Raw genomic sequence first — 27,791 nt, 5'->3', positions numbered from 1 at the left:
ATATTCCTTGCTATTATGTCCAGCTACCATTTCTTCTTGGGCAATGCGGGAGATGCAGCGGGCGAGGGCGCGGGAATGGTTGCGCTGTGGGGCAAGCAGACAATCAGTCAACCGCCATGACGCGTTGCTTGCTGGTAAGACGTACTGTACTGTGTGCAGCAGAATTGGCGGACGACGAAAGCTAAGGCTGAGGCTGAATGAGAGGAGCTATGGAGGGGCAGGCTCACCTAATGAACCTAACTTTGTTTCGACCAGGGGTCGCCAGCTTAGCTACAGCGAGTATGGAGCTGGATGGAGAGACCCTTGGAGAGGTAGGGATTCTCCGCCAAAGATGGGCAGCAGGGGTATAGAATTTGGATCTTCACACACTTCAACCTACATGGTAATTTCTCATGGCAATCGGCCTCCTTCAACGTCATGTACTCCTGATGCTCTACACGCCGTCCACCAAAGCTGCTATGGGACATAAGGCACAAGCTGGCACCACACGTCATCCTACGTATCGCCAATCTCACATTGACCATGTCTAAGATGAAAAGGCCAAGTCAACCGGGGAGGTCGCTGCGCAGCTCCCGCGCCTCTCAATCTCCAAGTCTTGAGGGTCTGACACACAAGACACGCACACAAGCAAGCGTGGAGAGGTGCCGTACTGTCTCGCAACGGCCCAATGTGCCACTCTGTCAAGGGCGGAAGATTTTCGATTCATCGGAAGGGCAAGTCGCCCAACATCATTTCCCCGTGCGCATGGCAACCAGAGGCCCTTGTCTCTGTTTCTCTCTCTCTCGAAAGAGAGGCCCGCCTTCCACTTCCACTTTCAGACCACACCCAGACCAGACCACGCGCCTTCATCAGCCGTGTCCTTACACAACAACAAGTAGCTGTTGCGTTACTCTGTCTGCGGCACCTTCCTTGACCTCTTCCTCTTCCTCTTTCCATTTTTCTCTGTTTTGTTACATTGCAGGTCCGGGGGAGTTGACCTTCTCTAGCGGCTGATATCTTGAAGTTTGCCTCTCTTTTTGCCTGCCCTCATTCATCAGCCATACTTGTCATGATGTTTTGATACCCCCGTTTTGGACGCCTCGTTGCGACTTGTCTTGGAGCTCCTCTCCTTTTTGCCTGATCTCGAGGAGCAACAATTTTGGTTTCAAAGTTTCTTGGTCTCAAAAGAAGATATTATGGCTTCCTCCTCTGAATCCTCCGGGACCCCCTCTCCCTCTGGGTCGGTTCGGATCATCCGAGGCCCTGAAGACGGAAGAGCCCCCGGCCACAGCTCCACCGACTTTAATACTCCCTCGACCGCTCCAGAAGAATCGCTACAGGGCAGCAAGGACGACTTGTGTCTACCAAGCATCGTGCCGACCCAAACACATGACTCCGGCGACTGGGCTGATCGGGACACGATAGATCCGGCGCTGATTAGGTTCACGCTGGATGAGCCCCACGCCCTCAATCTACCCACATCGGACAACCCGACATCGATAGACTTGTACAAGGAGGCCTGTATAGAGCAGTCGCCCACGCCGTTCCACAGGTGGATGAGGACGTTGCGGCGGCGTGGTCTCGGCCAGCCGGTTCTGGTCACAGACGACGACCTCGTGCCCAGGCCCTTCTCTGCGAACGGCTTGCCAGGCAGGCTCAATGGCGGAGGCCATCACCGCCAGTCATCTTCTGGCTCGTCCTTTGGATTTGTCGAGACCGTCAAGACGGCCAGCGCCAGCCTTGCGAGCGGTAGCATTTTTGCTCGGTCCAGACGGACTAGCATGCGGTCCTCCCGATCTAAAACGCACACCGACCTCAGTAGCAGGGCATCGATGTCTAGTAACAGATGTTCGGAGGACAGCGCTGGGTTAGATAAGCCACAGGTCCTGGATAGGGCGACAGTGGAGCGCTCGCTCCAAAGGCGTCGGATTTTGGAAGAGCTCATCAGCACAGAAGAAGGTTACATTGGCGACGTGCGGTTCCTAATGAATGTCTACGTCACGATACTTGTCTCACTGCCCACTATGCCTTCGGGTCTGCGGTCCTCGATTAATCGCAATCTGGCTGACATTATCGAGCTTCACGAAGAGCTCCTGGGGGAGCTGCATCGAGCCGTTCCTTACTCAGAGTACACGCAGATGAACATTCCTCCACATTCAAAACACCATACTCATGGCCACAATCGGATTCGGAGCTTGGATGTCGTACCTGAGAATAACGGAAGCATGTCGTGGCTAGAGACTGTTCCCGGGATGGTTGCCGAGCCCAGTGTCGTTGCAGATGTTGCCCAGGTCTTCACGAAGAAGGTTCGACTCGCTCACATTTCCTTAATGTGGCTCAGTCTCCGCTAATGATGTAGCAGATGAATCGATTCTTCGTATATGAAGAATACGGCGCAAAGTACGAGATGATGATGAAGGACATTGCGTCGGCTCATCGAACCATGCCGCAATGGGAGCTGTATCAGAAGGGGCTGGAGACACTGGCATCCACACTTGGCCCAAACAGCAAACATGGGATCGAGTCAAAGAAGTCCTTGACCATCGGAGATCTTCTCGTGAAGGTAAAGTTGTCTCAGAGAGCACCTTGTTGTCCAGATAGACATCTAACATGTCTCAGCCGATGCAACGGGTCTGCAAATATCCACTTCTGTTCTCTGAACTTTTGAAGTACACACCCGTCATAGATTCTCCATATGCACATATGGAAATTGAAAATACTCTCGTCCGGTTGAGAGAGGCAACATCTCAAGTCAATCGAGCCACTGACGACGCACGAAAGAAGGCTGTTCTTGAGAAGACGTGGCTTCTGCAGGATCGTCTCGTCTTCCAAGATTCTGTAGGATCCCTTGCAAGCTACTAAACTTGAACACGCGCTGACTTCGGCTAGGAACTCGATGCTGCATCCAAGAACCGCATCCGCTCGTTTGGCCATATAGAACTTTGTGGTGCACTACATGCCTGCTGGCAGTCAAAGGATGGAATTCATGGGCAGTATATGGTGGCTATGCTTTACAAGGACTGGTTCTGTCTTGCTTCGGCGAGCCGGGTCGACCAGGTTTACACACTGCAAGTCTGTATACCAACAAGTAACATCAAAATCGAAGCAGCGGACAATGGACGAGGTAAGTCAATCCACCATAATTTTTACCATGCCATTGACTGCAAGTTGCTCATACATAAGTCTAGGCTTGCAGTGCCATACTGCTCCTTTCTCGTGGAAGATCGTTTTCGAGTGCGACTGTCAATTATATGAAATGATGTTGACTGCTTGCAATCCGAAAGAAGAAGACGAATGGCGATGCCGTCTTGAGGTTGGCTCCATGTCGGAGCCACAAGATCTAGCTAGCCCTGAGCTCTACGGTTCCTTATTTTTGAATATGAAAAGCCTTAGTACCGTTTTCGGAAAACAAGGTGAGAGATTCGCGTCACAGCTCTCTGACGACAAGCGTTGCTGAAACAGTCACAGGTACCATTGCGCGCAGGCTATCCATACAAAGAGCAACAACTGTCGGACCGAAAACGCCGCTTTACCATGTCGTTGTAAGAAACACGAGCGTCGAGAAAGAAGCTCTGTCTTCGTCCAACATGAACATCAGCCGAACACAGTCTCTCCTTGCTACTAAGGGTCGAATACCGGTGCTGGCACCATCACGAGGAGACAGAGCCAGGCTGGAGGCCCTGCTCTCGGATGTATGGACTCGAGAGGTCCTCCCGTTTCCTGGCATGACTACTCGAGCTCGCAATGAACACATTATCCGCACCTCGGCGCAATCTATGATGCGAAAGCTGAGTGTTACGAGCATCACAAGTACTTTTACTAAGCGCTCGGCCAGCTTCGCCAGTATCACTAGAAATAGCGACGATGAGTCTGTTGAAGAGGAGGTACTCGCTCCAGCCATCAACATGAGAGACAATGCCCCGTCTATTCGAATGCAGATTGGTGAGGAGGGTAGTAAAATAGCGCGCTTATCCGTCATCGATGACGAGTCGGCGCCTTCAACAGTTCGAGCCCGCTACGAGCCTCCTCGCACTGCGGACAGTGCTGAGAGCAAGAGGAGCCCGCAACGCCGAACGCGCATCCCCAGGAGCCCGAGTGCGTGGCAGCTTAGGGAGCTTGCGCTGGCTAAGACGCCGTCGGCCCCGGCTGCCCTTCACGCCAGGTCCGTCAACAGCCCAGGGCTAAAACGCCAGGCTTCCATATTGTCACGGAGATCGGTCTGTTCAGCATTTGACAAAAGTGATGGCTTCGGCAAGAACACAAGGAAGAGAAGGGCATACGAGCAGTCGGAGCCTCCATTGCCCTCAGAAGGGTCGACGCCGTCTCCGCAGACGCAGCATTCGTCTGCCAAGTGGTCCAAGGTGGATATGCTACGCCGGGGTGCTGTGGCTCAGGGGATCCGAGGCTTCTTTCGATAGTCTGGGAGAAGTCCAGCGTGCCAGTCGGCCTTGAGTTGAGCATTTCCGGAATGATAAGGATTTTGCATTTTTCTTTGAGAGGGACTCGGTTTTGGTTAGGGCTCTCATTTGTACAAACAGGCCCATGGTACTGCATATACCCTTTTTTTTGTGGTGGAGATCAGGACGGTTTGGGAAAGGTCGATGGTAGTACTATCAGGACTTGGTGGGTCACTCTCCTTTGTATATACATATCTCTGTGGCATCGCAGTATACCTGGCACGGTAAGCTGCTCGAGGGGTTCTGGGGGTTAATCCCAACCAACTGTGGACATCAGTGCGAGGGTCCGAGGGTCTAATCCACATAGGGAGGGATACTGAAATCAAAACATGCATATTTCTATTAAGACTTAGTGGATAACTTTCGCCATCGCCTCATGTAAATTTTGGTCGTCTCCGGGTGCCCATTTCCAATGACTCCTTGGGCGGGGTGTTAAGAAGACCGTCTCCTGCGAAGTTTCGCGGAGGGATGAGCTGCGGTACCAGATCAGATTAGTTTCCCAGGCTACTGTCTCTGCCATGAGTGACTGCGTGGTGTGGGTGATGCTCTCGTGACGATTTCTGCACGACTCGAAGGGAACGGTCTTGAGTAAGCAAGAGCGAGCGAGTCAGAGACATGCAGAGCGATTATAAGTATGAGCATATGGAGGTCTAGCAGACATTTCTATCTATGAATGGCTGTACTGCACAGCTTGGGCAGGCTGGCCTACGTCTCCCCGCTGAATGAATTTGTCGTTGGTTTGTATGGTTATTTGCATCAGTGGTGCGCTTGATCTATAAGCCCGTGGCGACCGGGGAGAGGAGCGCGGTCTCACACTTCCTGAGAAAATTGATGCGTCTTAGAGTGGCGTCACGTTGGCCAGGACTTAGCCCAGCAATGAGCTATATTTGGTCGTGTTTAGATTTCTTTGTGTGTTTTGGCAGGTAGTCTTGTATGGAGCATTAATGATTGATGGAGCCAAGTGAAGCTACCCCTGTCTCCCGCAAGATGTGCAAGTGACGTAGGGATTGGTGCTGCGGGAATGCAGGTACTGTGCGGTCATCTCCAGGCGGGATGCCCCACCAAGCTTGGAAATGGAAGCTCTGGACCTGAAGCCCCGCCATCGCAAGCTCTCTGTATGACGTAGTGGTCACGAGCTCCCCTCCTTATAAGACAGAGAGACACCACCTTGTCCTCTGCCTTCTTACCACCAACTTCAAATCAACACATCTACGAATCTAGAAAACAACGAATTGACGACCAAATTCTCTGATAACCATCGCAACTTTGATCAATTTCCTCCCTCAACACCAAAACAACCACCACAACAACAGTCAAGATGAAGGGCGCCGCTACTCAGGTCAAGGTTCACTTCAAGGGTAACGACGACGACTACCTCGTCTTCGTCGATGACCTCGAGACCTACAAGAAGTGGCAGGGAGACAAGTCCGTTCCCCTGGCTCACTTCGTCTCCGCATTCAAGATCTTCGTGACGCACAAGTAAGTTCTCTTCATGTTCCTGGAGCCACCCTCAGCGTAGCGGGACCTATTCTAACGAAAGCCTTCTTCCTCTGCAAACAGCCAAGGCGCACAAGGAGCATACGACAGTGCCCCTAAGGCCCAGCTGGAGAACGAGTTCGGCACGAGCAACGATGATGAGGTCATCAAGGCCATCCTGGGGAAGGGCTCCGTGCAGGAGTCTTCGGTAAGCCCGCGTCTACTTCCTCCCTTGGCAGGGCAGTCATACGCCCTGTCACCTAAGTAAACAGTGTGACTGACCATGGCGCCTTCATAAAGATGCCCGAGCGACAGGGACCCAAGAACGACTCCAAGGGAGCCATGGTTGCTCACTAAGCCTCAAGGCTGAAAAGATACCCATTGACGTCACGAACATTATTGGTTTAGCATTTGGAGGTTCAAGATGAACCGTTGACATCGGCGTTTTGGTAGTCTCCATAATCAAAATTGCTCTGTCTTATTAGGCAGTCTCCAAACAATTGCCTCCTCTGGTGTGCTCGTAAAGTCACAGAGAAAAGCCCCGCCCTTGCCCTGCCCTGTAGTGGACAAACAATGGTCTCAACCATCTTTGCGGCCAGTCTCCTAAGTAGTAGCTGTCTCGTCGTTCTAACTACAAGAATGGCGAGCGTCTGAATACAGTCTTCGACTTGTCACCCCGATTGCCTTCTTTTTGTGTGTAAAATGTAACAGCTCAGCCTGACGTGACTCCCTCTCGAGTTCTGCCGTGTCATGCCGCGTCACGATACACCGAGGCATTATGTCGTTTCTGAGCAGAATTACCTTACTAACCCATTTGCGTCGGCAACCCGTGCCGACAAGCCCCATCTCCATCAAGTCTGGGCCACATGTAAATACTTATGACCTATTCGATGCTTGGCATGATTATTGTGATGGAATCACAATCAAGTTTTGGCAGCTGCTGCGGGTGAGTTGACAATCGACAGTGGGACATCTGGTGGCGGGCTTCGGGGCCGGCCTTGACTCGGCCGGCCACCCACCGAGAGGGGGCGGGAAACTCTCCAACTACAAAGCCAGTGAAAATGGGCTCCACTGGAGTGGGTACTTCAAAAGCAGGCAAAAAAGGCAAAAACATACAGCACCGGGTATTCGCTGGTCGTCACCGACCCAACTACTAATCCAGCGATTACAGGCTTGACTATGGGAGAGCGGACGGGATCCCGTATTTTCCTGTATCTGTGGCCGTATGTGCTTGATTTAGAAGTAACGCAACCTATATAGTAGACACACCCACCTAGCATCTGGGACTCGACTGTGCTCTGAGCATTTCCAGCGACTAAGCTGTGCCTGTGTCTGCAAATTTGAATGGGCAATAGGATGCAGCAACCCCAATGATGGCCCCAATTTGACATCCACCTCATCCCCAAATCAATTGAGTAGACCCAAGACACAAGACTTCTGCCAAAGTCTAAGCAAGCAGAGGCACACACACCCACATTGGAACCTGAGAGAAGTCTGGGCGCAACTGAGCGAGCGTATCAATAGGGGACACAGCCAGAGTCTGCTAATCCGGGACCCATATAACATCGGGCCACCCAGCGGCATAGCATGAATAAGTAATCAATTGCACAGACGTTCTATTCTCTGCCGCTCACTTTGCGGCTCAAAAAAAAGGCTAAATTTGCAATGAACTCGTGACCTGTGCGCAACATGCACACAATTTCCGACAAGAAGAAGTCGGCAGTCGGAGCAGACAAGCCAGATCCTTGGAAGGAAAAGGAGGGGGAGAGAGAGAGAGAGAGAGGGTGGGAAGGTCGGACAAGAGAGGTTATGTCAGCCTGCCTTTAGCGCCAGGGCACCCGTTTCGCACCAGTTTCGCATGAGGGAGCCTCGTCCAAGCCTTGCTGACTTCTACCGGCGGGCAGGCGGCAACGCCTATTAGCTGGGCCCCCAATAGCTGGGCCCCTAACCTTGCCCTGCCTAGCCGACCTGTGTCAAAAGGGCAGTGTCTGAAACGGGAGGAACCGTGGGTTGCCTGGTTAGGGGGAACCGCTACGCCTACGTCTCCCTCGACAACCCCAATGCTTCCCCCTAACGCCCACTCTTCTCGAACCCTTGGCTGCAATAGCTCGTCTCGACCCGCGCCGTCCCATCTCTTGCGATGAAAACTCTGGGACGGGCTGCTAGTCGCCCTCCGATCTCACTTCGTCTAATGCCCGGCGGCTGCTCACACACATAGTTCTGAGGGTGGCAGTGAGATGAACGCTAAAATTCCATGATGAATTTGGTCTGAGCCTCACCTGCTGTACAGTCAAGGTGGGCCCAAATCATGCTAATAATAAAATAATAAACCTCCTCAGATGGTCGTGAACATCCCCGTCGTGATGAGGTCGTGGTGTAAAAGAAATTGGGTATTTTCCTAGCTTTCCTCCCGCTGTCCTGATCCTCCCGTGCCTGTAAGGTCATCCCAGCTCGTCCAAAGCTCCTGTGCCGCCTATGCGGTGGTGAGATTCATTCGATATCGAAGTCCGCTGCTGAGAAATTCGTTGTGGTATTTCCTGGCGTCTAGTCGTCCATTCGTGTGCTGACCCCGTACCTGTCTTGAATCGGGTTTGCCGATGATCGAGCCGATGGCTGTTTCGTGAGGACGGACTCGGGTTCTTAGGATAGTCTATGCTGTTTGAGACCGACCGCCTCGTTGTGGTAATGTCCATGGCTTGGCGCAGATGACCTTTGTGTCTATTTAGTCTTCATGTCCTCGAGTAGGCGATGGAGTCTGAACATACCTCGCCCTCAGAAAATGCCCAGAATTCAACGACCATTGCGACCAGATAGTACAAGGCAGCATTTGTCCCTTGGTACGTCAAGACAGCGGCGAGCGCAGCCAGAGGCAGGAAAGCCAGGCGGGCCTCCAAACTTCGGTGAATTGCGGTACCGGCGATGAACGATAGTGGCCATTCCCATGCCATCACCCATATTCCCATCACAAGATTGATGATCTGTAGCGTCGGAAAGGGTTTCACAGCTGCATCTAGGGTCTTGGTGGCGAAGTCCCAGAATATCTTGGGCCAGAAAAATGCCTCGATGGCCGCAGCAATTTGATCTGTGATGACTGTCAGCACATGCCCCGTGAACCAACAATCCTTCCCATCCCCTCAGGTGGTTGAACTCACATGCTCCGGCAGTGAGGATGATGAGCCTCGCCCAGTGGTTCTTGATAAGTCTTCCCATCGTGGATCCGATAAATGCTGCAACTTCCCCAGGAATATTGCGATTGCTTCCTAGCTCTTACTTCCTGACTCTTCCGAGGTTACTCTTCGTGGTTCTGATCGTTGGTGGCGTGTTTCCCCAGCTGAAATCGAGTATGCTCCAATTCGAATTAGAACGAGAGAAATTGGACCCGCTCAACAAAGTCCTCCACGGCACCAGCGTCGACAGTCGATAAATTACAAGTGAATAGTAAGGAGAGACGAGTGACCGGACTCGCTCTTTAGGTTGATATGCAGGTTGCCGATATGAAAGAAGGCTATCGACAAACTGTTGCCACACTGACGAAAGGGAAGGAAGGAACAGGTGCAAGGTTGTCAAACGATGAGTGGCCAACGGGGCCAAGCAGGACTATATTGCCTTGTCTTGGTATGCTGAGTGGTCTATGCCCTGTGGGCACAAGCCCGGGCCGAGAGGCGTGTATCAGTTGGCTTTGGGGGTGGACTGGGGAGGGTATCGAATGTTTCTGGCTTGATGCTGGTACGTCTTCGTCGGAGGTCCAGGCTCTTGAGATCCGGTCTATGATGACGGCTGGCATCCGAGCAACATTAAGCTTGATCGACGCAGACCTGGCAAGTGGAGATGATGGCTCATGAGAAGTATCATCAAGGGGTTGGTCCAGGTGCCGGGGCCAGGAGTGGAGCGAACGCCCTCTGCGATGATGAGATGGCGTTGTTTGATGCTCGCGGCGAAGCCAAGGCGGGTGAGTCGAGATGAGGTCAACAGTGCGTGTATGCTGGTAGCAGGCAGGGCTTGAGGCTCCTTCGCATTGATATGGGGTTTGAAGATCAGACAAGACGGAGGTCTGAGGCAGGGGAAGCTAGATGTTTGAGGCAGGGTCGACCTTTTTGGCATGTAAGAGAGCTCGCTTGATCTTCGCAGGTGCGGGAGCGGGAACATGCAACTTTAAGAGTGACATGAAAGTGCGGGTCAAGACGTGTGAGGAAGCCAATGCATGCAAGTACCACGGGTACGTGCCAGGGTCCCGGAAGAATGCAGGGGTGGCTATGGCAGAGACTCCACTCCCCCAAGGATGTACTGCACTACGCACATACGTACATATTCCGTATGGACGGGAGGGGATAGAGGTACAAGGGCAATTTGTGATGAGAGAGAGAGGCCCGCGCCAAATGAGACGAAGTTCGACTCGTCTGAGTGTCATGGGCGATCAAGCCACGGCCACGGCCGCTTCGAAGAGCTTGCCTCGGAAGCCGACTTAGAGACCGCCACTTGGGACCCATCCTGTGGAAAGGCGATAGGTTGACGCAGCGGCTACACTACTGGTGAACATGGAGGAGTTCTGACCACCTGACCAGAAGCAGCAAGTATCTCGCGAGTGTGCCGAGCAACGGTGAGGCGATGCTAGACGACGAAGAGGGGCTGGATGCCGTGTTCGTCTTGCCTGCCCAGGCCTCGGAAGCGGGAACCCTGCGATTCGTGTGCGAGAAGCCCAATCAGCAAGGCAATATGCTCTGCAAGAGACGGCCGCGCCCACGGCGGTAACGCACACGTCGTAACCATTGGGGAATGGGGGGGCAGGAGGCATGGTGTTGCGGTGGGAAATCTGATGTGCAAGACCGGCGGCAAAGGCATTCGTCTGAGGTGATTGGCAGAACATCAGATAGTGCAGAGTGTAGTACGGCGCGTAGAGATGGGGAACAATCCAATCAAGCCCCTGCACACACAGGGGCCAGGACTAACCCCTGCAGCGAGGCTGCAAGCTGGGTTCAGGGGTCTCGCCCTGGACATGCCGTTACTCTGAGGGGCAGAGGGGTCGTTCCAGGTCACTTTCGTGCTTCACATGGGCGGTTCTTCGCCGAGCGATAACAGTCGAGGCACTTGGAGGGCATGGCCCTGGCAGGTGAGGGGACGCCGCATGCATGGGGCCACCGTGATGCTTTGCTAATACTCCTTGCCTTTTCAGGCCTTTTTTTGCCAGTCTAGGGTGGCTGGATATCGCTAGACCATGTCGGCAACTCGATTTGGTCACTATCATGGAGTGGTGATGGGTGATCACAGTGGCTAGCTGTTGAGGAATGCCGATATCAACATCGCAAATGTTGTTGCATTTGATATTCGCCGGTAAGATCCCATTATTCACAGCATGCAGCCTCTCTTTGCCTCCCTGCGGGGTGGCCGTGGTGTGGCCGTGGTGCTGCAACCAGCGTCGGGACGAGACGCCTCAAGCCGCCTCGAGACGCCTGGTACCAAAGATATCAAGACAAATCACGCTCGACTTGCTGCACTCCAGACGTTGAATTCCTTTCAATTTGGTTGTCTCACCAAGATGTGCCGCTAGTGCAACTCGACTGTCTGTAGTGGGTTGACACTCGTCTCGTCCTCTCTTCCATCCCAGGCTGCGGTAGTGGCTCGACGCCACTGAGGAGTTCATCAGACGCAGATCTTAGGGTTCGAAGGTCAGCCGTCCCAAGATTGATGGGATAGTTGTTCTGTCCATTTTAGGTGCCGGGATTCATGCGACAGACGATCAGACAAATAGCGGTTTCGCCGAGACCAGCAATGGGAGGCTGAGGCAGAGGCCGTTTTAGGAGACTGAATGAGTGCGCCTCCAACGCTTTGGGCCCATTTTCAGGATAAAGTTGGGTCTGACAGGTCGCCCAAGTGGTAGCGGGGGGCCCCGAAACAGGGGACGCTAGTTCGGATCCGCACAGAGCCGCAATGCCTGAGACTCTCTCCCAAGGTCGCGTCCCATACAAAGCTACGCGGTGAGGTACATACATTTTAAAGTAGTGCACAGCAGGCCCGGCGGTGATGCGACAAGATGTCAGGCTCTTCCCTGTGGCGTGGTAGCGTCTGGTGCTCATCCCGTCGAAGACGAGCCATGCAGACATGCAAGTCGGGGGCACAGCGAACTGCGGGTCTGGAAGAGAGAGAGAGAGAACGGATGCATCTAGAAAACCGTCCGTTGTTCTTTGGATTTCATCAGCTCGGACGAGATTCGCCCAGGAGTTTCGAGATAGCCTTGGACGCCTCAAAGCGAATCTGCTTCGTTCGAACCTTGGATGCCACCATGGCCAGGTCGGACGGAAACATTCATCCTGATCTTGTTTTGGACCAGTTTGCAAGTGGAGAGCAGACACGGCGGTCGTTCATCAGATCGAATGAAAAGCCACCCGCGTTGTATAGGAATCGACTGATGCCCTGTCAGGCCTGTGAACTCGTGACGTGCTCGCAGGTTGACTAGCTGGCAGATGCAGCGGGCCTCCTGCCTCTTTCTGGCAGCTGCACCCAGGCAGGCCAGGCCAAGCAGTCTGTGGTGATCGGATGCCGATCATCCATGGCCGCAAAAAGCTCTGTGCTGTCGTAATGATGGGCGGGAGATAGAGTTAAGTTTGCAAGGTCTCGGCTGATTAGCAACAGCAGCAGCAGCAGAACGTGGCAGCTTGGCAGCGGCGTGCAGGACCAGATCTGAAAAAGGTCTGCCCAGTCATAGAGACTCGTTCCCCACCTCTGATCTGGTCCACACTGCACAGGCCTGCCCAATGCCAACCCAGCCCAGCGCTTGCACCACGACTCCAATTGGCATATCGAACGGGTGTGGGCCGCGGCGCCGACCCGCTCCCACGGTGGCTGGGTGGGGAGCACACCAGCCTCGCCCGAGAGGCCAATCAGCTCAGCACTCTCGACCGTGCCTATTTATTCCCTCGTGCAACCTTGATCTGCGAGACGCATCGTGATATCCGTCGTCACCGCATATTATGCCCCGACTGGCCAGTTGACACATATGAGCCTGGCGAACTATTTGATACCAAGCAATCTATAAATGGGAGCATTCTTGGACCCCACGATGTTCATATGTGCCGCCGTGCCGTGCTGTCTCGCGTCGACATTCGTGCTCGATGGCTAATTACTGATAGCTGAGATGGTGTCGTCTCCGGCAGTCGATCCCTATTGCAAGCTGTGGATCGCGAGCTCGATACGACTTGGGGCAGTCTGTGATCCCATTCAACGAGGGCCCATGAGGGGGTCGCCGAACTCCCACCAAGTAAGGTGGACCGGGAAAACCACGAACCGGGCAACTGAGGGTTCATGCAATCCTGGCTGCAGTCTCATCGCTGTGGCTTGATGTGGTCGACTGCCGTCGCGTGTCCGGGTCGACCGCACATGATCATTCCGGCATAGTCTTCTTCTGCAAAGTGGGCATACGTTCCTATACATGGTACCACACGGCGTGGACGACTTGACAAAGCCAGACGATGGCTGGACAGAATCTGCATCAATCCGTTAGCCCGTCCCGAAGACCTGATCTCGTAGATCATGGTCTCATATCGTTGGCTGTCATCCGATTGTCTAAATCTCATTGTATGGAATGTACGGGTTCACACGATATCGCAAGGGATGATGCCCTGCTTGCCAGAGCCCTTTGTACTAGCCCCCTGCCCCCGAACTTGTTCCTCAGTCAATCGGCCATGCAAGTGTTTTAAATCAGAACCATGCAGTACGCACCTGGGAACACACACATACACATCCACCGAGAGGGAAAGAGTACCTCTAACGTTTCGGCTGCATCAAACGCCGTCGACCTGTGGTTTGCGTTGCTATGATCCAGTCAATGGTTAGTCCATTTGCCCCAGCTGGAACGGTCTTTATTCTACTTTACGGTGACTGTTAGCCAAACCGTAAACAGTGATTCCACGTACTGCTTTTCAGCAGCCAGTGGCTTCCGACCTTTGATGGGTAGACATCAACCTTCTTCCCCGCAGACAAGGGACTCTGCGATGCATAATTGAGGGTACTTCACTCCCATCTTTGATTTGCGGTTGTAGATTCGAGCAAGCCAATGTGTTACGTGTTCTGTCATGATTGTTCCGGGCATATAGTCTTATTGTTTTTGGCACCCACAATTTCTCGGGGGCATAGCTAAGTTCTCTTGGACTTGCTGGTCGTTGTGTGTCCCTCCCAGATAGAAACGCTCTCCTGGGCGAGACCCCTGCTTGGTGTCTGTCCGTCCAGTGATTGACATAATGGCGGAGTATGGTCGATACTCGAGACGGTCTACATGAGTGCAGAATTGAGTCAACAAGACGAGCGAAGGCAAGGCAAAACTGCCCGATGGTTTGGTCAGTTCAAAAAGCATCGTGTCAAGTTCTTGCTTCCATTTTCCGGCAGAAACTCCGCCGTGCCTTGACCCAACGTGGATCGAAATGCCCTTGGTTCATCTCCATCACAGCAGATACTCCTGCGTCCAGAACAAGATTACTCGTCGTGCTTCCTCTTTGCCAAGGTATTCGGCAAGCTCCAACTGCCCATTCTCAGCCACCGCCTTGTTGGCTAGGTGTGCAAAGCCCATCGTCAAATCAGTAAGCAAGTTGGTTGTATGCTCACGCAGGGGAGGCGAGAGACCGCTGTAGGGGAGGAGCTTCTGCACGGCACTCAGGGCTGAATCTGGGCGAGAGGCGTTGGCTTGAAGGAATGCACGATGGAATCTATGGAGGGCGTCTGGCAGATCCTCCACACTTCGCAGTGGCAGGAGAGGAATCTCGAAGCTATCAACCAACCTTGCAGTAACATTTTGTCAGAAAGTGGCCCCAAGACAGACAATTATGCAACAAGAACGAGGAGTGGTTCGATATTACTCAATTTGAAATTGCAAGTAAGAGGACTGGTCGCCGCCTTCTCCCATCAACCAGACGACGGCAGCGTCGCTTCCACCGGACTGATTCTCAAGTCGCTCGATGCGCTGGCGACGGGCAGTCGAGTCCTGATCGGCTGAGGAAAGAAGAACGAAGCGCAGATATCGTGTTCCTGGCGCGCCTGGGCTGGGAAGTGGCAGATTGACATCATGAGTGTCAAGCTTGCCCTCTGACGCATCCATTCACTGGTCAGCACGCGATCTCCAACACAAGAGTTTGTGAATGCATCAAGTCTCGTTCCAACCTCTGAACTTGGGATTCCTGTTCTGAAGCAGACGGGGAACGACAGGCGCCCATTCTTTGCGCCTCCGTAACGAGGTGCAGAACATCGTGTCGTGTCAACTTGGTTGGAGCAATGTACTGCCACACAACTCAAAGGACTAGGTGCAAATGGAAGCATCTACTTAGGTAGGTAGGGGATATGGTTTCCATTGGCTTTTTTTAGATTGAAGAGAGGTGATTACGAGGACGGATGCCTGTCTAGCAGTCGGTTCCTTCCGTCCCAGCGGTCTTCTGCGGTGAGAGAGGTGTTTTAGAACCTGGGTATCGCAACCACCTTGGAAGGCACAGCTACGAACACAGCACTGTCGAGCCTTCCTGGGTTTGAGTAGTGATCGTGCACTTCCCCCCTCCCCCCGCCATACAGCACCCAACGCCATGCTCGTCCTTTTCGAAGTGACCCCCTGCTGAACGCCGTGGTACGATTCTATCGTACAGTCTATCTACAAGCTTTCTGGACATAGGGCGAAGTTTGCATGCCGACTTAGTTCACCTGAAAAGACTGTGGTTCTTTGCCTGTCCCGTCTCCGGCACCCTTGGATAGGAAGGCCATGGGTTTCGGATTGGGGGAATTTTCATGTTGCCGGCGTCGGTGAAGGCAGTAAAGGCTGCTTTGTCTTAGGGTCTTTATAATTCCTCAGGACCTCCTCGAGCTGCAGTATCCTGCTTTGTTGTCGCTTTTCCTCCTCTTCATGGTCTCGTTCCTTGGCCTGCAGGTCCTCGAACTGCTTGGTCAACTCCTCGATCCTCTCCTTGTTCCTGTCTGGTTTGATCGATGAGCGCCAAGTCTCGTAGAGGATCAGGGCCGTGGCCACCAGGAGAATAAAGCCATCCCCTATAACATCCGCGAAGAGGTCGACAGCTTTGCCTTCAGGCAGAGGCTTGAACTGCCGTTTCCATATGCTGGGCCGTAGAGAGCTTTTGGGCTGATTTGAATCTTTTGTTGTTGATCCGTACTTGGCCTTCAGTTGTTCTTCCTTCTCTATCTGCTCTTTGGTCTTGACAGTTGGTGCCTCGGCCTTCTCCTTGGCCCTCCGCTCTGCGTCGGTGTTCCGTAACAAGGCTACATTTAGCCTCATATTCAGCTGGTGGATCTTTTGGCCATATCTGGCAGCGAACGCGCGAAATTGAGGGTGGTCGTGGGCTTGTGATTTGATTCGGTTCTGCACTCCCGGTCAGTTAGTTTAACTCATCCCGGTGGGAAAGGAATCGGTCTCGACGGGTGGACTGACGGCTCCATATTTGGACACATGGCGGACAAACAGAGAGGCGAGCTTGAACAGTGGAAGAGGGACCATTGTGAGCGGGATGGCCCGGTGAGCACTATTCACGGGCGCGAATGTGTAACGAAGTCGATAGACCGGCCTCCGAAGAAACCGGACAGGCGACGGCGACGCGGGCAATGGCGACGACAAACGATGCAACGCGTTTGGGGTTTTAAGACAGCAGACAATAGAACAGAAACCTCAACATCCCCGACGAAGCAGATTTAGTAGCACTCATTCATTCACGATCGCCAATTTTGAAGTCCCGCAGATGCATTTGAATGCCGATAAGGGCCAATCCACGTCGTTCTGCTGACTCCGTACCTGAGTACCTAGGTACCGGAACGTCTCCAGCACGTAATGAGACAACCGTTCAATGAACCTTGATGGGCGCCGAAGGAGCCTAGTAGCCTGCCAGGCTGCTTACCTGGCTACCTAATCTAGGTACCTACAGCAGGTGCTGTAGGTAGTCTACTTAGCCCATTCACAGGGTAGGTTAAGAACCCCACAGTGGGCGCCCCTGCAGGGTAGCAGCTGGTTGCCGGGCAACGAGTAAGCAAATTTACCTGGCCATGCAGACCTCAGAGACAACAAGCTGCTGGCTCATTCAAGGATCCATCTTTCTGTCACGAACTCTGCCCTACACCAACTTGAGCTTCACTTTAGACACTGCTTCAAGCAATGGTCTAAGGTGCCAAATCCCCATCTCAATAGTGGCATTCATGGTCCTTAACTACCATCTCATGCCATCTCGCTGAACAGTCACCTGTGAGTCTTCTGAATCCACATATGCCCTCCTCTCGATGAAATATTGCAAGACTCCCTCGGCTTGTACGACGCCCCTCATCGGACTTGTGCTTCAAGGACAAGCCCCTCGCTTTTTAATACACTACCAAACCCCCCATTACATCAAGTGCAAAAGAAACCTTCGATCCCTTCTTCCCGACATCTAGAACATCCAGCATTTCTTGACCCGCCATCTCGTCATCAGTCTTTCTTCATCCGGATGTCAATAATCAAGCAGAGCATGAGATACTGACTTGACTGCAGCTCACTTTTCAAGTACATACTGGCAGCCAGGGGGCGGTATCGCTGCATTGCGTCTCAAGTCACAAATCTCCGGTTGCTAAATCCAGCTGCTCGGCTTCAGATATCCAGGCTCTAGCTGCAGGAGCTACGAAGAGCAATCACACATCAACACACATACATTGAGCTAAGGAACCCAGAATGGCTGGGAGAGGAGGCATCGATATGGAGGCTTTATCCCCTAGAGATGTGAACGCCCTTCCGAAGCGCACCACCGATCTCAAAGCGAAGGCTGCTGCTCAGCTGAGAACCGCCAAAGACAAGGACCACCCTCCTCCTCCACCACCACAGGTTGTCGAGCCTCCCAGTTCTGATCGCAAGAATGGAGCTGTGTACCAGGTTGGGAAGTTGCTAGGCAAAGGCGGCTTCGCTATTTGCTACGATGGCAAGCACGTCGACTCAGGGAAGAAATACGCTCTGAAAATTGTGAAGAGTACAATGCCTGTCAAAATGCAGCAGAAGGTTGGTGAAGTCTGATCAGGCTCTGGATGCGAATTTGCATATATTGGTACTAACAACTGGCCCTTCAAGTTCCAAACTGAGCTTCAAATTCACTCCAAGATGAGACATGCCAACATCGTACAATTTCATCGGGCGTTCACTTTTGAAAGCTGCACCTATCTCATCCTTGAGCTTTGTCCAAATGGCTCGCTTATGGAGATGGTGAAGAAGAGGAAAGGGTTGACTGAGGCCGAAGTCCGTTTTTACACCATACAAATTGCTGGAGCCATCAAGTACATGCACGGAAAAGGTATCATACATCGCGACCTCAAAATGGGCAACATTTTCCTGGACAAGAACATGAATGCCAAAGTTGGTGACTTTGGTCTGGCTGCCCTGTTGGTGACCGGTAACGACATGCACACCATCAGGAGAACCACCCTTTGCGGCACACCGAATTATATTGCCCCCGAAATTTTGCAAAAGGGCAAGGCTGGGCACGACCATAACGTTGACATTTGGAGCTTGGGTATCATCATGTGCGTACTGTTTTATTCGGCTGTATGATCTGGCTGGCCGCAAGGAAAGGTTGACTAATTGCTTTCCAGGTTCGCCATGCTCACTACGAAGCCGCCGTTCCAGTCCTCGACAACGGACGAAATTTATCGCCGCGCACGGGACAGAGACTACGACTGGCCACAAAACGACCAGAAAATTATCAGCTTGGAAGTAAAGGACATCGTGGCTTCCATGTTGGTTGAAGCAGATCGGAGGCCAGATCCAGATGCGATCGTGCAACATCCTTTTTTCACTGCCGGGTATGTTCCTGCTCAAGCCGACATAACATCGAGGCTGCGGGAAACAGCACCAGAGCAGGAAATCTTTCACGACTCTTGCGCGAGCCCTAGATTACAAGAGAGAGTCGAGCGCAACCTGAGGGATCTTTGTCAACAGTGTGAAGTCGGCCCTTGGCATCAGAAGATTCAACCAGTGAGGACAGCAATATGGCGGGAGATTGCATCGGAAGAGAAGCATGGCCTCACTCCCAGCATCCCACTGGCCGTTGATATCGTCTACCGACCCTACGACGAACTGCGGAGGGAAAAGCAGCAGCTTCAAGCATCACAATCAGTATCTCTATTGTGTGAGAAAACCGAAGCATTGACTCTTGATGCACCCGCGAAATTTGCACCCTCTGGATGGCTCAAAGCGCCGCCACAGAGCTTCGCAGCGCAACAGAGGGCTGCGAATAAACCCCCCAACGCCATGCCTAGCTCACGAACCCAACCCTCAATGAGTGCTGCGCCGGCGAGGCCCTTGGGCACCCGATCTCGTGGCGTCAAGAAAGATATCCCTTTGACTACTAGCGGGGCATTGTCTGTGGAGGACCATGAGCAGGCGGCGAAGGTATCGGCTCGAGCAACACGAACACAGCTGCCAACCGGCAGGTCGCAGCCGGTCGCGCGGCCAGCGCTTGTAACGAGATCATCTTCCACCGCAAAGGTTGAGCCTTCGCCACAATTCAAGCAAGAGGTTACAGATGAAAAGAAGGTTGTGTCACTATTCGGGCCTGGTGAACAGCAAGAATACCTAGAGGACACAAGACCTGATCTTGTCTTGACCAGGATGCGGAAGCTACAGGCCGAACTCGAGCGGGCTCTCAATTCTCGATCCATGGCGTATATTTCCACTAAACAGAAAGGGCCAGAAGTTCCCAAGGTCGTTGTGAAGTGGGTCGACTACACGAACAAGTTTGGACTTGGCTACATCTTGAACGATGGTAGCGCAGGGTGCATCTTGAACAGTGTAAATGCGCCGGGAGGAGATGAACAAGCGGTGCTGCCCCCATCTTTTCTGCTCGTCCATGATGCTGAAAAGCATATCACACGAAGGAACGACTCAACATATCACGAGAGGCACCAGGTCGTGCCTATGACGGAGCCCATCTCCTTCTACGAAACCAAAGGCGAAGAGGGGATCAGCCGAGTGCGTTTGGACCCAGAGGAGTTCAGAGTACCTGTGAACCAGGACGGGACGGCTTCCAAACTCGGGCCTGGCAAGACTGACTACGAGCATCGGAAGAGAGAGCGTATTGTGCTGTGGAAGAAATTCGCAAACTACATGCTTCAGTATGCGCGAGAGCATCCTGATGCGGAAACCGCCCGGCCGTACCCTGTCGACACGCCCGGTGACCTCGTCACATTCTACCAGAGATTTGGTGATGTCCAGGTATTCCACTTCTGCGATGGACACCTTCAGGTATGTAGCACATTGATGAAAGACATTGTCTCCCTTTTGAGCCCATACTAATAATCGGGTAGTTCAACTTTCCGGACCACACCAAGATAGTACTTGACTGGACGGGCACATGGTGCCACTTCTGGCACCTGTCACAGGAGGCCGCAGAACAGCTTGCCGCGACAGGAGGCATGGATGAGGCATCGCTGGATGACCGAGCTGTGTTGTCATACCCCCTCCAAACGCTCCTCAATTTCTCGACAGTGCCCAAGGCGTCGCAACGCAGTGTCCCCAACTCAACGCGACATCGGCCAGAGATCCCTCTGGAGCTCCAGGGCATACCGGCAGCGAACGATTTCCGGCGCAAGGTCGAGTTCATCAAGGCTGTTGTGAAGGAGTGGGCCAGGAACGGGGGTCTTGGAAAGAGTGACATGTCACGCGACGGCCGCCTGAAATGGCCTGGACTCCGACAGACCAAGGATTGTGAGGTGTTGTCGAAGCAAGCCTGGGTCACGGTTGGTGCTCGAGGGGGGGACAGCCGGCGTGCTGTGTGGGTGGACAGTCGAAGTCCAACAACGTTGCTGGATGAGATCGACGAGACCAAGAAGAGCTAGGGCTGTTGTTTCTGAGATGAAGGCGGCGGAGGCATGTGCCTCTTTTCGCTACGACGTTTTTTTCCTCCCTTCCTTTCTTCAAACCTTTTCATGTTTTGGCATTCTGATCTTCAAGGCGTCAAGGGGCTTTCAGCTTTACGAGACATGATGACTGCTTTACTCTTGCCTGTCTTTCCAAACTGCGCTGTCTCATGAGAGAAGTGGCGGGGGTTTCTTCCAGCCCCGGTGGTAGCCACACAAAGTAGCGAGTAAAGGGCATACATAATATGACAGTGGTTCTTGCACTGCGAGGCCACTTGTGTTTGTACAAAGTTTCGTTTGAATATGATCGCCAAATAAGCGTTGACAACTCACGAGCTTGTTGCAATTTCTGGGGGTCCAGTGGCTGTGTTGTGCTGTGTTGTGTTGTGTTGTGTGGATAGCTCGAATCGGGCCTCCACAACACAAACAGTGAAAGTAAACAAGACCCATCCACTGCGGGGCAACGCCTCGGCTCCCAGACAATGTCTCGACGGACCGTGATTACTGGGGTTTAAATGGCATCCATTACAATGGTTCATTTTACTTTGGCATGACGATATTGCCCCTCCACCCCCCGGTCCAGGTTAATTGCATTGCCTGTCTCCTCACGGATACTCTCATTGCATGCACTCAGGCGCTGTATTTACATTGTCTCGGAGTTGTGTACAACCAACCTGCTGGCTTATCGCCTCTGCAGTCTCTTCTGACCATGCTGCTGAAGACGAGAGGACGAGGCAGAATAAAAACGCGTTGTCGTCATACACCGCTCATCCAGAGGATTGGACATTGAGGACAGATGCAGAGATCAGACTATATCCAGTAGATTACCTCGTGCTCTACATAATGTAGGCTATATCGCGTATGCAGGCCGCTGCAGGATGAACTAGGCCTATTTTTTTCTTTCCCAAGAGGAACGAGCTGCATCGACGCCAATCACAGGCTGTGGTTTTCTCACCGGGGGTAGAGCTTGAGGAGCTCCCCACCATGTGCCACGACAATCCTTGTCGCTGTCAACCACCCTGGTCTCCACCAAAACTCGCTCAACGCGTCTCGTCTGGTTTGGTCTGGGGGACTCTGCGTTACTCGACGCGGCTGAAATTTGATATCTGCTGCACCACCTCCTCTTCTCTCTGCTTGTGTTTCTGTCTCGCTTGCATTTCCACTTTGGTTAACAGCATTCCTTCCTCTCTTTACCTTACTCCAGGCAATTAATGTTTCCATGAGTTCATCCTGTCAAATCATGTCTTGCTGAGGCTCAAATACTCCTCCTCAATTGTCATCAATAACACCAGCATATCCATTACCGAGACCAAATATGTCCAGTCAACCGACCTCTCCCGCCCCACTCCCGGGGAGCTCGCAACAGCAGAATGAGAGCACTGGGAATGCTTCGAGCTCACCTCACAGCACCGCCGATTCCGCCGTGCATATAGACGAGACCCAGGACAAAGTAGATGCCGACTCGTCTTTCCAGAGCAACTCGTCCGAGCGGCACCCCAAGGGCAAGAGGAAGAGAACCGCGTATGTTGCAGACACGACCCGCGACCTGGTCAACGCGACGGGAAACGGACCATTACTAACCACTGCTCTCTGACTCCAGTGCAAAGGACAAGGCAATCCTCGAAGCAGCATATAATGCCAACCCCAAGCCGGACAAGGCAGCGCGTCTAGACATCGTGAAGCGCGTGTCCCTTAACGAAAAAGAGGTCCAGGTACGAATTCCATGAGCCCAATTGAGCTCCCCACGCGCCGGACGCACTCAATTGGCTTTTGTTTCCAGCGCGGTGAGCATCGCTGACCGGATTTCGCGCCCAGATATGGTTCCAAAACCGGCGGCAAAATGACAGGCGCAAGTCGCGTCCCCTGTCACCGCAGGAGATCGCCGCCCTGCAATATGGTGGCATGCAGGTGCTCTCGTCCGACCCGGTTTCGTACGGCAGCCAGCCTCACATGTCTACTCTTCCCAACCCCAACACTTCTCCTTACCAGCAGTCTTCGCTGCCCGAGGGGACGGACGCGTCTTCACGACCCATCGCGGAGCATGCCCAGCCTGAAACGACGACCGAGTCCCAAGTAGAGTTGCCCGAGGCGCATCATAATAGGAGAGAATCCGCGGCATCGATGGGAGCTGCCGTCCTGCCGTCTTCCCAGCCTGTCGAGTTCATGGCAGGCCAGCCACACCACTTGCACCGGTCTGCCTCTGTAGGATACTTCGCCAACAGATTGCATGCTGGCACGTCTTACCAGGCCAATCGTCAGAGCCCGGACTCGTTGAGGTATGTCCTTATAATGGCGGCGGGCTGTCAAAGAGCCTTGCTAACGTGAGCAGACACGAGTTTCTCTCCGCTTCGCGACCGTCATCCTCAGCCCCTGTGCTTCCGCCACCGCTATCATCAGGGTTCCGCTTGTCGATGTCCATGGAAGGCAAGGCAGAGCTTGTCCCACAGCCATCGCCGCCGCGCCTCTCTCCCTCAGCATTGTCTGATGGCTCTCCTGATCCTTTCGATCGTCCCAACCTTCACCGTAGCCGTAGCGCAGCAGCCTGCATCACGCTGCCTCCCATTTCAACACTAACCGCTTCTCTTGACACGAACCGCTCGTCCCCGATCATCCAGGCTCATGTCTCGCATCAGCCACAGCCACGTCTGCCCCAGAGCCTCCACCGCAGCCGCTCTCGGGATGTTCATGCGTGGGAGGCGGCCTGCGAGGCAAATATCGAGCCCAGGGACGAGCTGACAGCCTACGCGGCGCGCGAATCATCTGGATCCGCCATCGCGGCCATCAGTCTCTTGCGCACCCTCAGCTCCAGCTCACTCTCCAGCATTGGCCATAATGGCAACGTCCTCCAATCCAACAGCGCCAAACGGAACGCGCGCCAGAATCCTCACCCAAATCCCAGTGCTAAGAAACCCAAGCTCAGCCGCGCCTCCAGCAGTGTCGGTCGCCTGCAGACAAATTTTGTCAACACCACAACAGATAAGCCCCCTGTGCGGCGGGAGCAGACGCCAGTGGAGGTTGACGACCTGAAAAAGGGCAAGGTGTCAATCCTGTTCTCACCGGGCGGCAACGACTCGGACAAGGAGAACTGGAGCCCCGATAAGGAGGGATACGCGATGTTCCGCGGCGCATCACGGCCTGCAAACGGAAGACGACCGCTGCCCTCGGAGCCGACGTCGAAGGGGGCGCTGCAGAAGCCCCGCAGGAGCGTGGGCCGCGTGCTAGGAGACGCCGGCAACAGGACGCTCCTCGGGCGCGCGAGGACGGCGCCGACCTCGAGGCGCAAGAAGGGCAGCACCCCGGTGAGCATCTTCGAGGACGGGGCCGGCGAGGCCGACGTCTCCGAGGCCGAGGAGGATCAGAGCCGAGGTGACCGGGAGGACGTCGACGACGAGGAGGTGGAGAGGTTCATGCGCGGCGAGGTCAGCCCGAGCAAGAAGGGGGCGGCTAGCGCCATCGCGGGGCTGTTGGCTCTGAGCCAGGGCAATTGGCGATAAGTCCTCCCTGCCCGACGGCTCGTCCTCTTGCTACGAGTGTTATTATTAGTAGCGTTGTTGTCGTCCGTTGCATTGTCACAAATGTCGATTGATTCCTCACCTCTCTCGATAAGCCCCCGTGCCGAGGTCCCGGTCCCTGTCTCTGTGTGAATATCGTCCGCCCCCCCTCGTCGTCGCGTTCGGCGGCCAGATAGCTGCCCCAGCCAGGCCGAAACCCTATCTCGACCCGGTGATAGGTCTGACCAGTGCTTAGCACATGGATCGATCGGTCTGGTCTGACCAGGTGCTCCGCGCGCATCAAACCGTAAATACGTGGGATGGAAACTCCGGACAGGTTTATTGTCCGCTTATAGTGCGTGGGTTAAGAAAGCGGGGAGGCGGGTCCGCGCTCTTGCATCTCGTGCCATCTCATCTCATCCCCCATCTCATCTGAATTCCCCCGGCGAGTGAGGCCGCTGTGTGGGTGCAGAGTCTGGGCTCTCACCGAGGATCATGCGCAATGGGCGCGCTGGCGGGGAGCCATTGAAGTTCGGTGTGTATGTGCGCGCATGATTGTCGGGCTCGAACGAATGTCATCTATGAATAAAACGAAAACGACACCTGTTTTGTTCTTGTCTTTTTTTACCTTTCGTTCTGTGCCAGCGAACGGTAATTGCATGAAACGTTCGGGGACAGGGGCTTGAGGGGAGTCAGGAGAGGGCGTAGGAGAAGGGGAACCAGTTTTGCTTTTCGACTGCATGAAAACAGAGATCGGCGTCCAGTAGAGCCCTTTCAAGGCTACCGATCGTGAATTTTGCTTGTAAAATATACGAACTTACGAAATGAATGAGAACTTGGTGCATAGAGAGAGAGAGAGAAAACCGTATAGTGTAAAGGTAGCTGTGACTCTAAAATTGTCATGGTATTAAGGGTCTCATTCCCTTTCTATCTGTATTTCGATGCCAACGAAGGATGGATCATGGTCTGCCACCATATTGTTGGAACTTGGCTGCGCTTTGCGGGATTTCTGATAATCAACGCTTGAATAACTCCTCCCATGGCTGGGTCTCAATCAAAGAATGCCTCCTCGCTGCCATGTAGCGAGCGTTTCGAATATGCTATGTCCAAAAGAAATGCCACGCTCTTGTCTCTTATCTATATTTCTCTAGAATATATATGCACTTCCTCGACGGGATAGATGGCTGTCGCTGGTAGCTTAAGATCTATCCTCCGTGAATTCGGCCCCGTACTTCGTTCTAGCCGTTCGCGACGGCCTCTGTTAGGTATGGTTGATCTACATCCCCAGAAGGCTCATTTGCCTCCTCAATGGGCTCGCCGCAGCACTGCCTTCCTCGGAAGCATAGCAAGCGGAGTCCGTGTCGATGTCCCATTCGCCCTCACCATCGTCGCACGCCTCGCTGCCGTTGGCGCTGCCAGTGTCGAAGCCCTTCTGCATCGCTGCACGGACATTCCACCGCAGGGTCCGGGAGACAGAGTCAAACCACTCAGTGTCGGTGCGGTTGACGGTGGGGAAAGGGTACTGAGATGCCGTGATGGTGACGCAGTCGCCCTGTCTGAGTTCCACACGTCCCTTGCCGTCGAAGGCACAATAGGCCGTGGCGCGAGAGTTTTGGGGCACAGTTACGCGCAGAAGCATCGTGTCGGAGAGGACCATGGGCCGGAAGGAGAGCGTGTGTGGGCAGATGGGTGTGAGGAGGATGGCAGGAATGTCCGGGTGGACAAGGGAACCGCCTGCAGAGAGAGAATACGCGGTTGATCCTGTACAGCAGATTAGTGATACGGTCCAGACATAAACAGTGAGTCTTTGAAAAATTGAAACTTACCAGTCGGCGTGGAAAAGATGCAGCCATCCGCCTGGACAACCGTTAAAAGCTCATTGTCTCCGTAAAGCTCCAAGTTGGAGACGTAGGGTGACGGGCCACGATCAATGACGAGCTCGTTGAGGACCTCGAACTGCTCTCCCTCCTCCAACTCACGACCTTGCTGCCCGTTCCGGTACACCGTACACGTGAATCGCATCCGAAGGTTGATTTTCATGCCATCATCTCCCATCACGCGACTCAGGTGTTCCTTGAAACGGTCATAGGCAAATGGCGTCAAGAATCCCAAGCTGCCCAGGCTGAAAGAGAGCACTGGCGGGACTATCCTCTGGAAGAGCCATGAGGTGAAGAGCACGGTGCCATCGCCTCCCAGGGTCAGGACAAGGTCGAATTTCTCGGGCTGGCTCCAGCACAGATCCGGCGTCCAGTACTTGAGCATGTGTTGGAAACGAGGGTTCTCGTCAACCAGCCCTTGGGCATTGAACCGTTTAGAGTTCCGGAGCTTTGCGTCCACATAGACGTTAACACCGAGATCTGACCCGTAACGAGGCGTACTGAGTAGCCACTGCGCCAGTTCGCGAGTCAAGACAACCAGCTGGTTGTCCCTCGCCTTGGTCACAATCATGACGTTCCGCACTGCCCGCTTGATCGGCCTCCTCTGCAGCTGCTTGGACACCTCACGGACTCCGGTCGCAGTCTGGACCAGGCGTGAATGGGACATCCACTCGTCGTTCTTGATTTCCTCCAGGACCTTGTCGATGTCGACGATGCCATCGAAGCGTTGGTGATAGAAACATGGCGACTGCAAAGCGGGGAAAGCTGTGGTAGGTGTGAGGGTACGCTGCGCAAGATCGTTGAGGGCATCACACAATTGGGAGGATGAGGTGCCGCGTTGGGCGTCGGCACCGCTGGGTTGCGAGGCTGATAGCATGCTGGGCAGGGATAGGGCCTCTGGCTTGTTGTTGCGTGTGACTGACGAGGCTAGAGCCTTGAAAAGAGTCTGTCGAGGAATAGACTCGATGGAGCGGGAGTTCTTCCGGTGACCTTTGGCGTAGGGGCTGGGGTCGGAGTCTTCGGAGTCTCCCCCTACGAGAGCAGCTGATAACGAGATGGGTTGGTTGTGATCGACATATCGAAGGTTTTGTTTTGCTTCGTCCAGAGACAGGTGTTGCAGGGAAGGCGGGTAGGGTATGGAGGTGGTCAAAGTAGGACCGGAAGAAGTTGATGATGAAGTTCTGGGGCGGTCATGTAGGTTATTATTATTACTGATCTTCGATCCCTCGGACTTTTGCAATGGCGGAAGCGCGGCCGGATTACTGAGGGCTGGGTGGATCGAAGTCGGGGATAGGAGTTGGTCCGACATGGTGACGAAAGGGGCACCCGAGAGATCTGCCGGCAGCCGGGAATCGTGACTGTGCTCTGGTAAGAGAGAACGAGAGGTGGTTGCGTGTCTGCAGGTGCAGGCACAGGTGCAGGTGCAGGTGTGTGCAAGATCCGGGCTGCAGGATGCTGCTGCAGCACGACACAAACAACCTTGGACTTGGCTGACTTGGAGCTTGCGACTCAGCAATAAACCCAAATCCTACCCGTTAGGACCGGACTGTCCGCGGCACGAAACACTGAGCGGGGTGGGGTTGATTGTAAGGGCAAGCAAGAGCGAACAGCGGCACTCCTTTCCTCTTCTAGTGCTCTGCGCGGCCCTGTCTAGTGGATCCGCACTG

The 27,791-nt window shown here is 53.8% G+C and overlaps 9 protein-coding genes across 9 annotated transcripts; 5 read left to right on the top strand and 4 right to left on the bottom strand.

Annotated features, from left to right (window-relative positions):
- Window positions 1-1,175: 1,175 nt before the first annotated feature.
- Window positions 1,176-4,397, top strand: J7T55_008718 (round spore; the record flags this gene model as incomplete). Its single annotated transcript, XM_053139065.1, has 4 exons — window positions 1,176-2,285; window positions 2,342-2,542; window positions 2,869-3,103; window positions 3,448-4,397. 4 exons carry the CDS (start codon window positions 1,176-1,178, stop codon window positions 4,395-4,397), a joined length of 2,496 nt encoding a protein of 831 aa, XP_052997993.1.
- Window positions 4,398-5,754: 1,357 nt separating this feature from the next.
- On the top strand, window positions 5,755-6,269 carry J7T55_008717 (uncharacterized protein; the record flags this gene model as incomplete). Its single annotated transcript, XM_053139064.1, has 3 exons — window positions 5,755-5,915; window positions 5,997-6,120; window positions 6,213-6,269. The coding sequence occupies 3 exons, from the start codon at window positions 5,755-5,757 to the stop codon at window positions 6,267-6,269; spliced, it is 342 nt and encodes a 113-aa protein (XP_052997992.1).
- Window positions 6,270-8,353: 2,084 nt separating this feature from the next.
- On the bottom strand, window positions 8,354-9,122 carry J7T55_008716 (pro41 protein; the record flags this gene model as incomplete). Its single annotated transcript, XM_053139063.1, has 3 exons — window positions 8,354-8,425; window positions 8,678-8,994; window positions 9,065-9,122. 3 exons carry the CDS (start codon window positions 9,120-9,122, stop codon window positions 8,354-8,356), a joined length of 447 nt encoding a protein of 148 aa, XP_052997991.1.
- Window positions 9,123-9,740: 618 nt separating this feature from the next.
- J7T55_008715 (uncharacterized protein) lies at window positions 9,741-10,661 on the top strand (the record flags this gene model as incomplete). The annotated part of the gene is made up of 3 exons (XM_053139062.1): window positions 9,741-9,861; window positions 10,041-10,128; window positions 10,481-10,661. The coding sequence occupies 3 exons, from the start codon at window positions 9,741-9,743 to the stop codon at window positions 10,659-10,661; spliced, it is 390 nt and encodes a 129-aa protein (XP_052997990.1).
- Window positions 10,662-14,343: 3,682 nt separating this feature from the next.
- Window positions 14,344-15,141, bottom strand: J7T55_008714 (uncharacterized protein; the record flags this gene model as incomplete). The annotated part of the gene is made up of 3 exons (XM_053139061.1): window positions 14,344-14,677; window positions 14,756-14,981; window positions 15,057-15,141. 3 exons carry the CDS (start codon window positions 15,139-15,141, stop codon window positions 14,344-14,346), a joined length of 645 nt encoding a protein of 214 aa, XP_052997989.1.
- Window positions 15,142-15,666: 525 nt separating this feature from the next.
- J7T55_008713 (opa3 domain protein) lies at window positions 15,667-16,389 on the bottom strand (the record flags this gene model as incomplete). Its single annotated transcript, XM_053139059.1, has 2 exons — window positions 15,667-16,254; window positions 16,324-16,389. 2 exons carry the CDS (start codon window positions 16,387-16,389, stop codon window positions 15,667-15,669), a joined length of 654 nt encoding a protein of 217 aa, XP_052997988.1.
- Window positions 16,390-17,583: 1,194 nt separating this feature from the next.
- On the top strand, window positions 17,584-20,735 carry J7T55_008712 (uncharacterized protein; the record flags this gene model as incomplete). The annotated part of the gene is made up of 4 exons (XM_053139058.1): window positions 17,584-17,904; window positions 17,974-18,422; window positions 18,492-20,142; window positions 20,205-20,735. 4 exons carry the CDS (start codon window positions 17,584-17,586, stop codon window positions 20,733-20,735), a joined length of 2,952 nt encoding a protein of 983 aa, XP_052997987.1.
- A 1,336-nt stretch (window positions 20,736-22,071) lies between these two features.
- Window positions 22,072-24,250, top strand: J7T55_008711 (homeobox domain-containing protein; the record flags this gene model as incomplete). The annotated part of the gene is made up of 4 exons (XM_053139057.1): window positions 22,072-22,277; window positions 22,357-22,468; window positions 22,572-23,032; window positions 23,086-24,250. The coding sequence occupies 4 exons, from the start codon at window positions 22,072-22,074 to the stop codon at window positions 24,248-24,250; spliced, it is 1,944 nt and encodes a 647-aa protein (XP_052997986.1).
- A 1,273-nt stretch (window positions 24,251-25,523) lies between these two features.
- J7T55_008710 (NAD+ kinase Utr1) lies at window positions 25,524-27,433 on the bottom strand (the record flags this gene model as incomplete). Its single annotated transcript, XM_053139056.1, has 2 exons — window positions 25,524-26,008; window positions 26,074-27,433. The coding sequence occupies 2 exons, from the start codon at window positions 27,431-27,433 to the stop codon at window positions 25,524-25,526; spliced, it is 1,845 nt and encodes a 614-aa protein (XP_052997985.1).
- Between the last annotated feature and the right edge of the window lie 358 nt (window positions 27,434-27,791).

This window comes from Diaporthe amygdali (genome assembly GCF_026229845.1).
Source record: "Diaporthe amygdali strain CAA958 chromosome Unknown NODE_4_length_2575358_cov_65_588622, whole genome shotgun sequence".
Taxonomy (NCBI): Eukaryota; Fungi; Ascomycota; class Sordariomycetes; order Diaporthales; family Diaporthaceae; genus Diaporthe; species Diaporthe amygdali.
The sequence above is the reverse complement of the archived record's forward strand: the minus strand, read 5'-3'. Positions and strand labels throughout refer to the sequence as shown.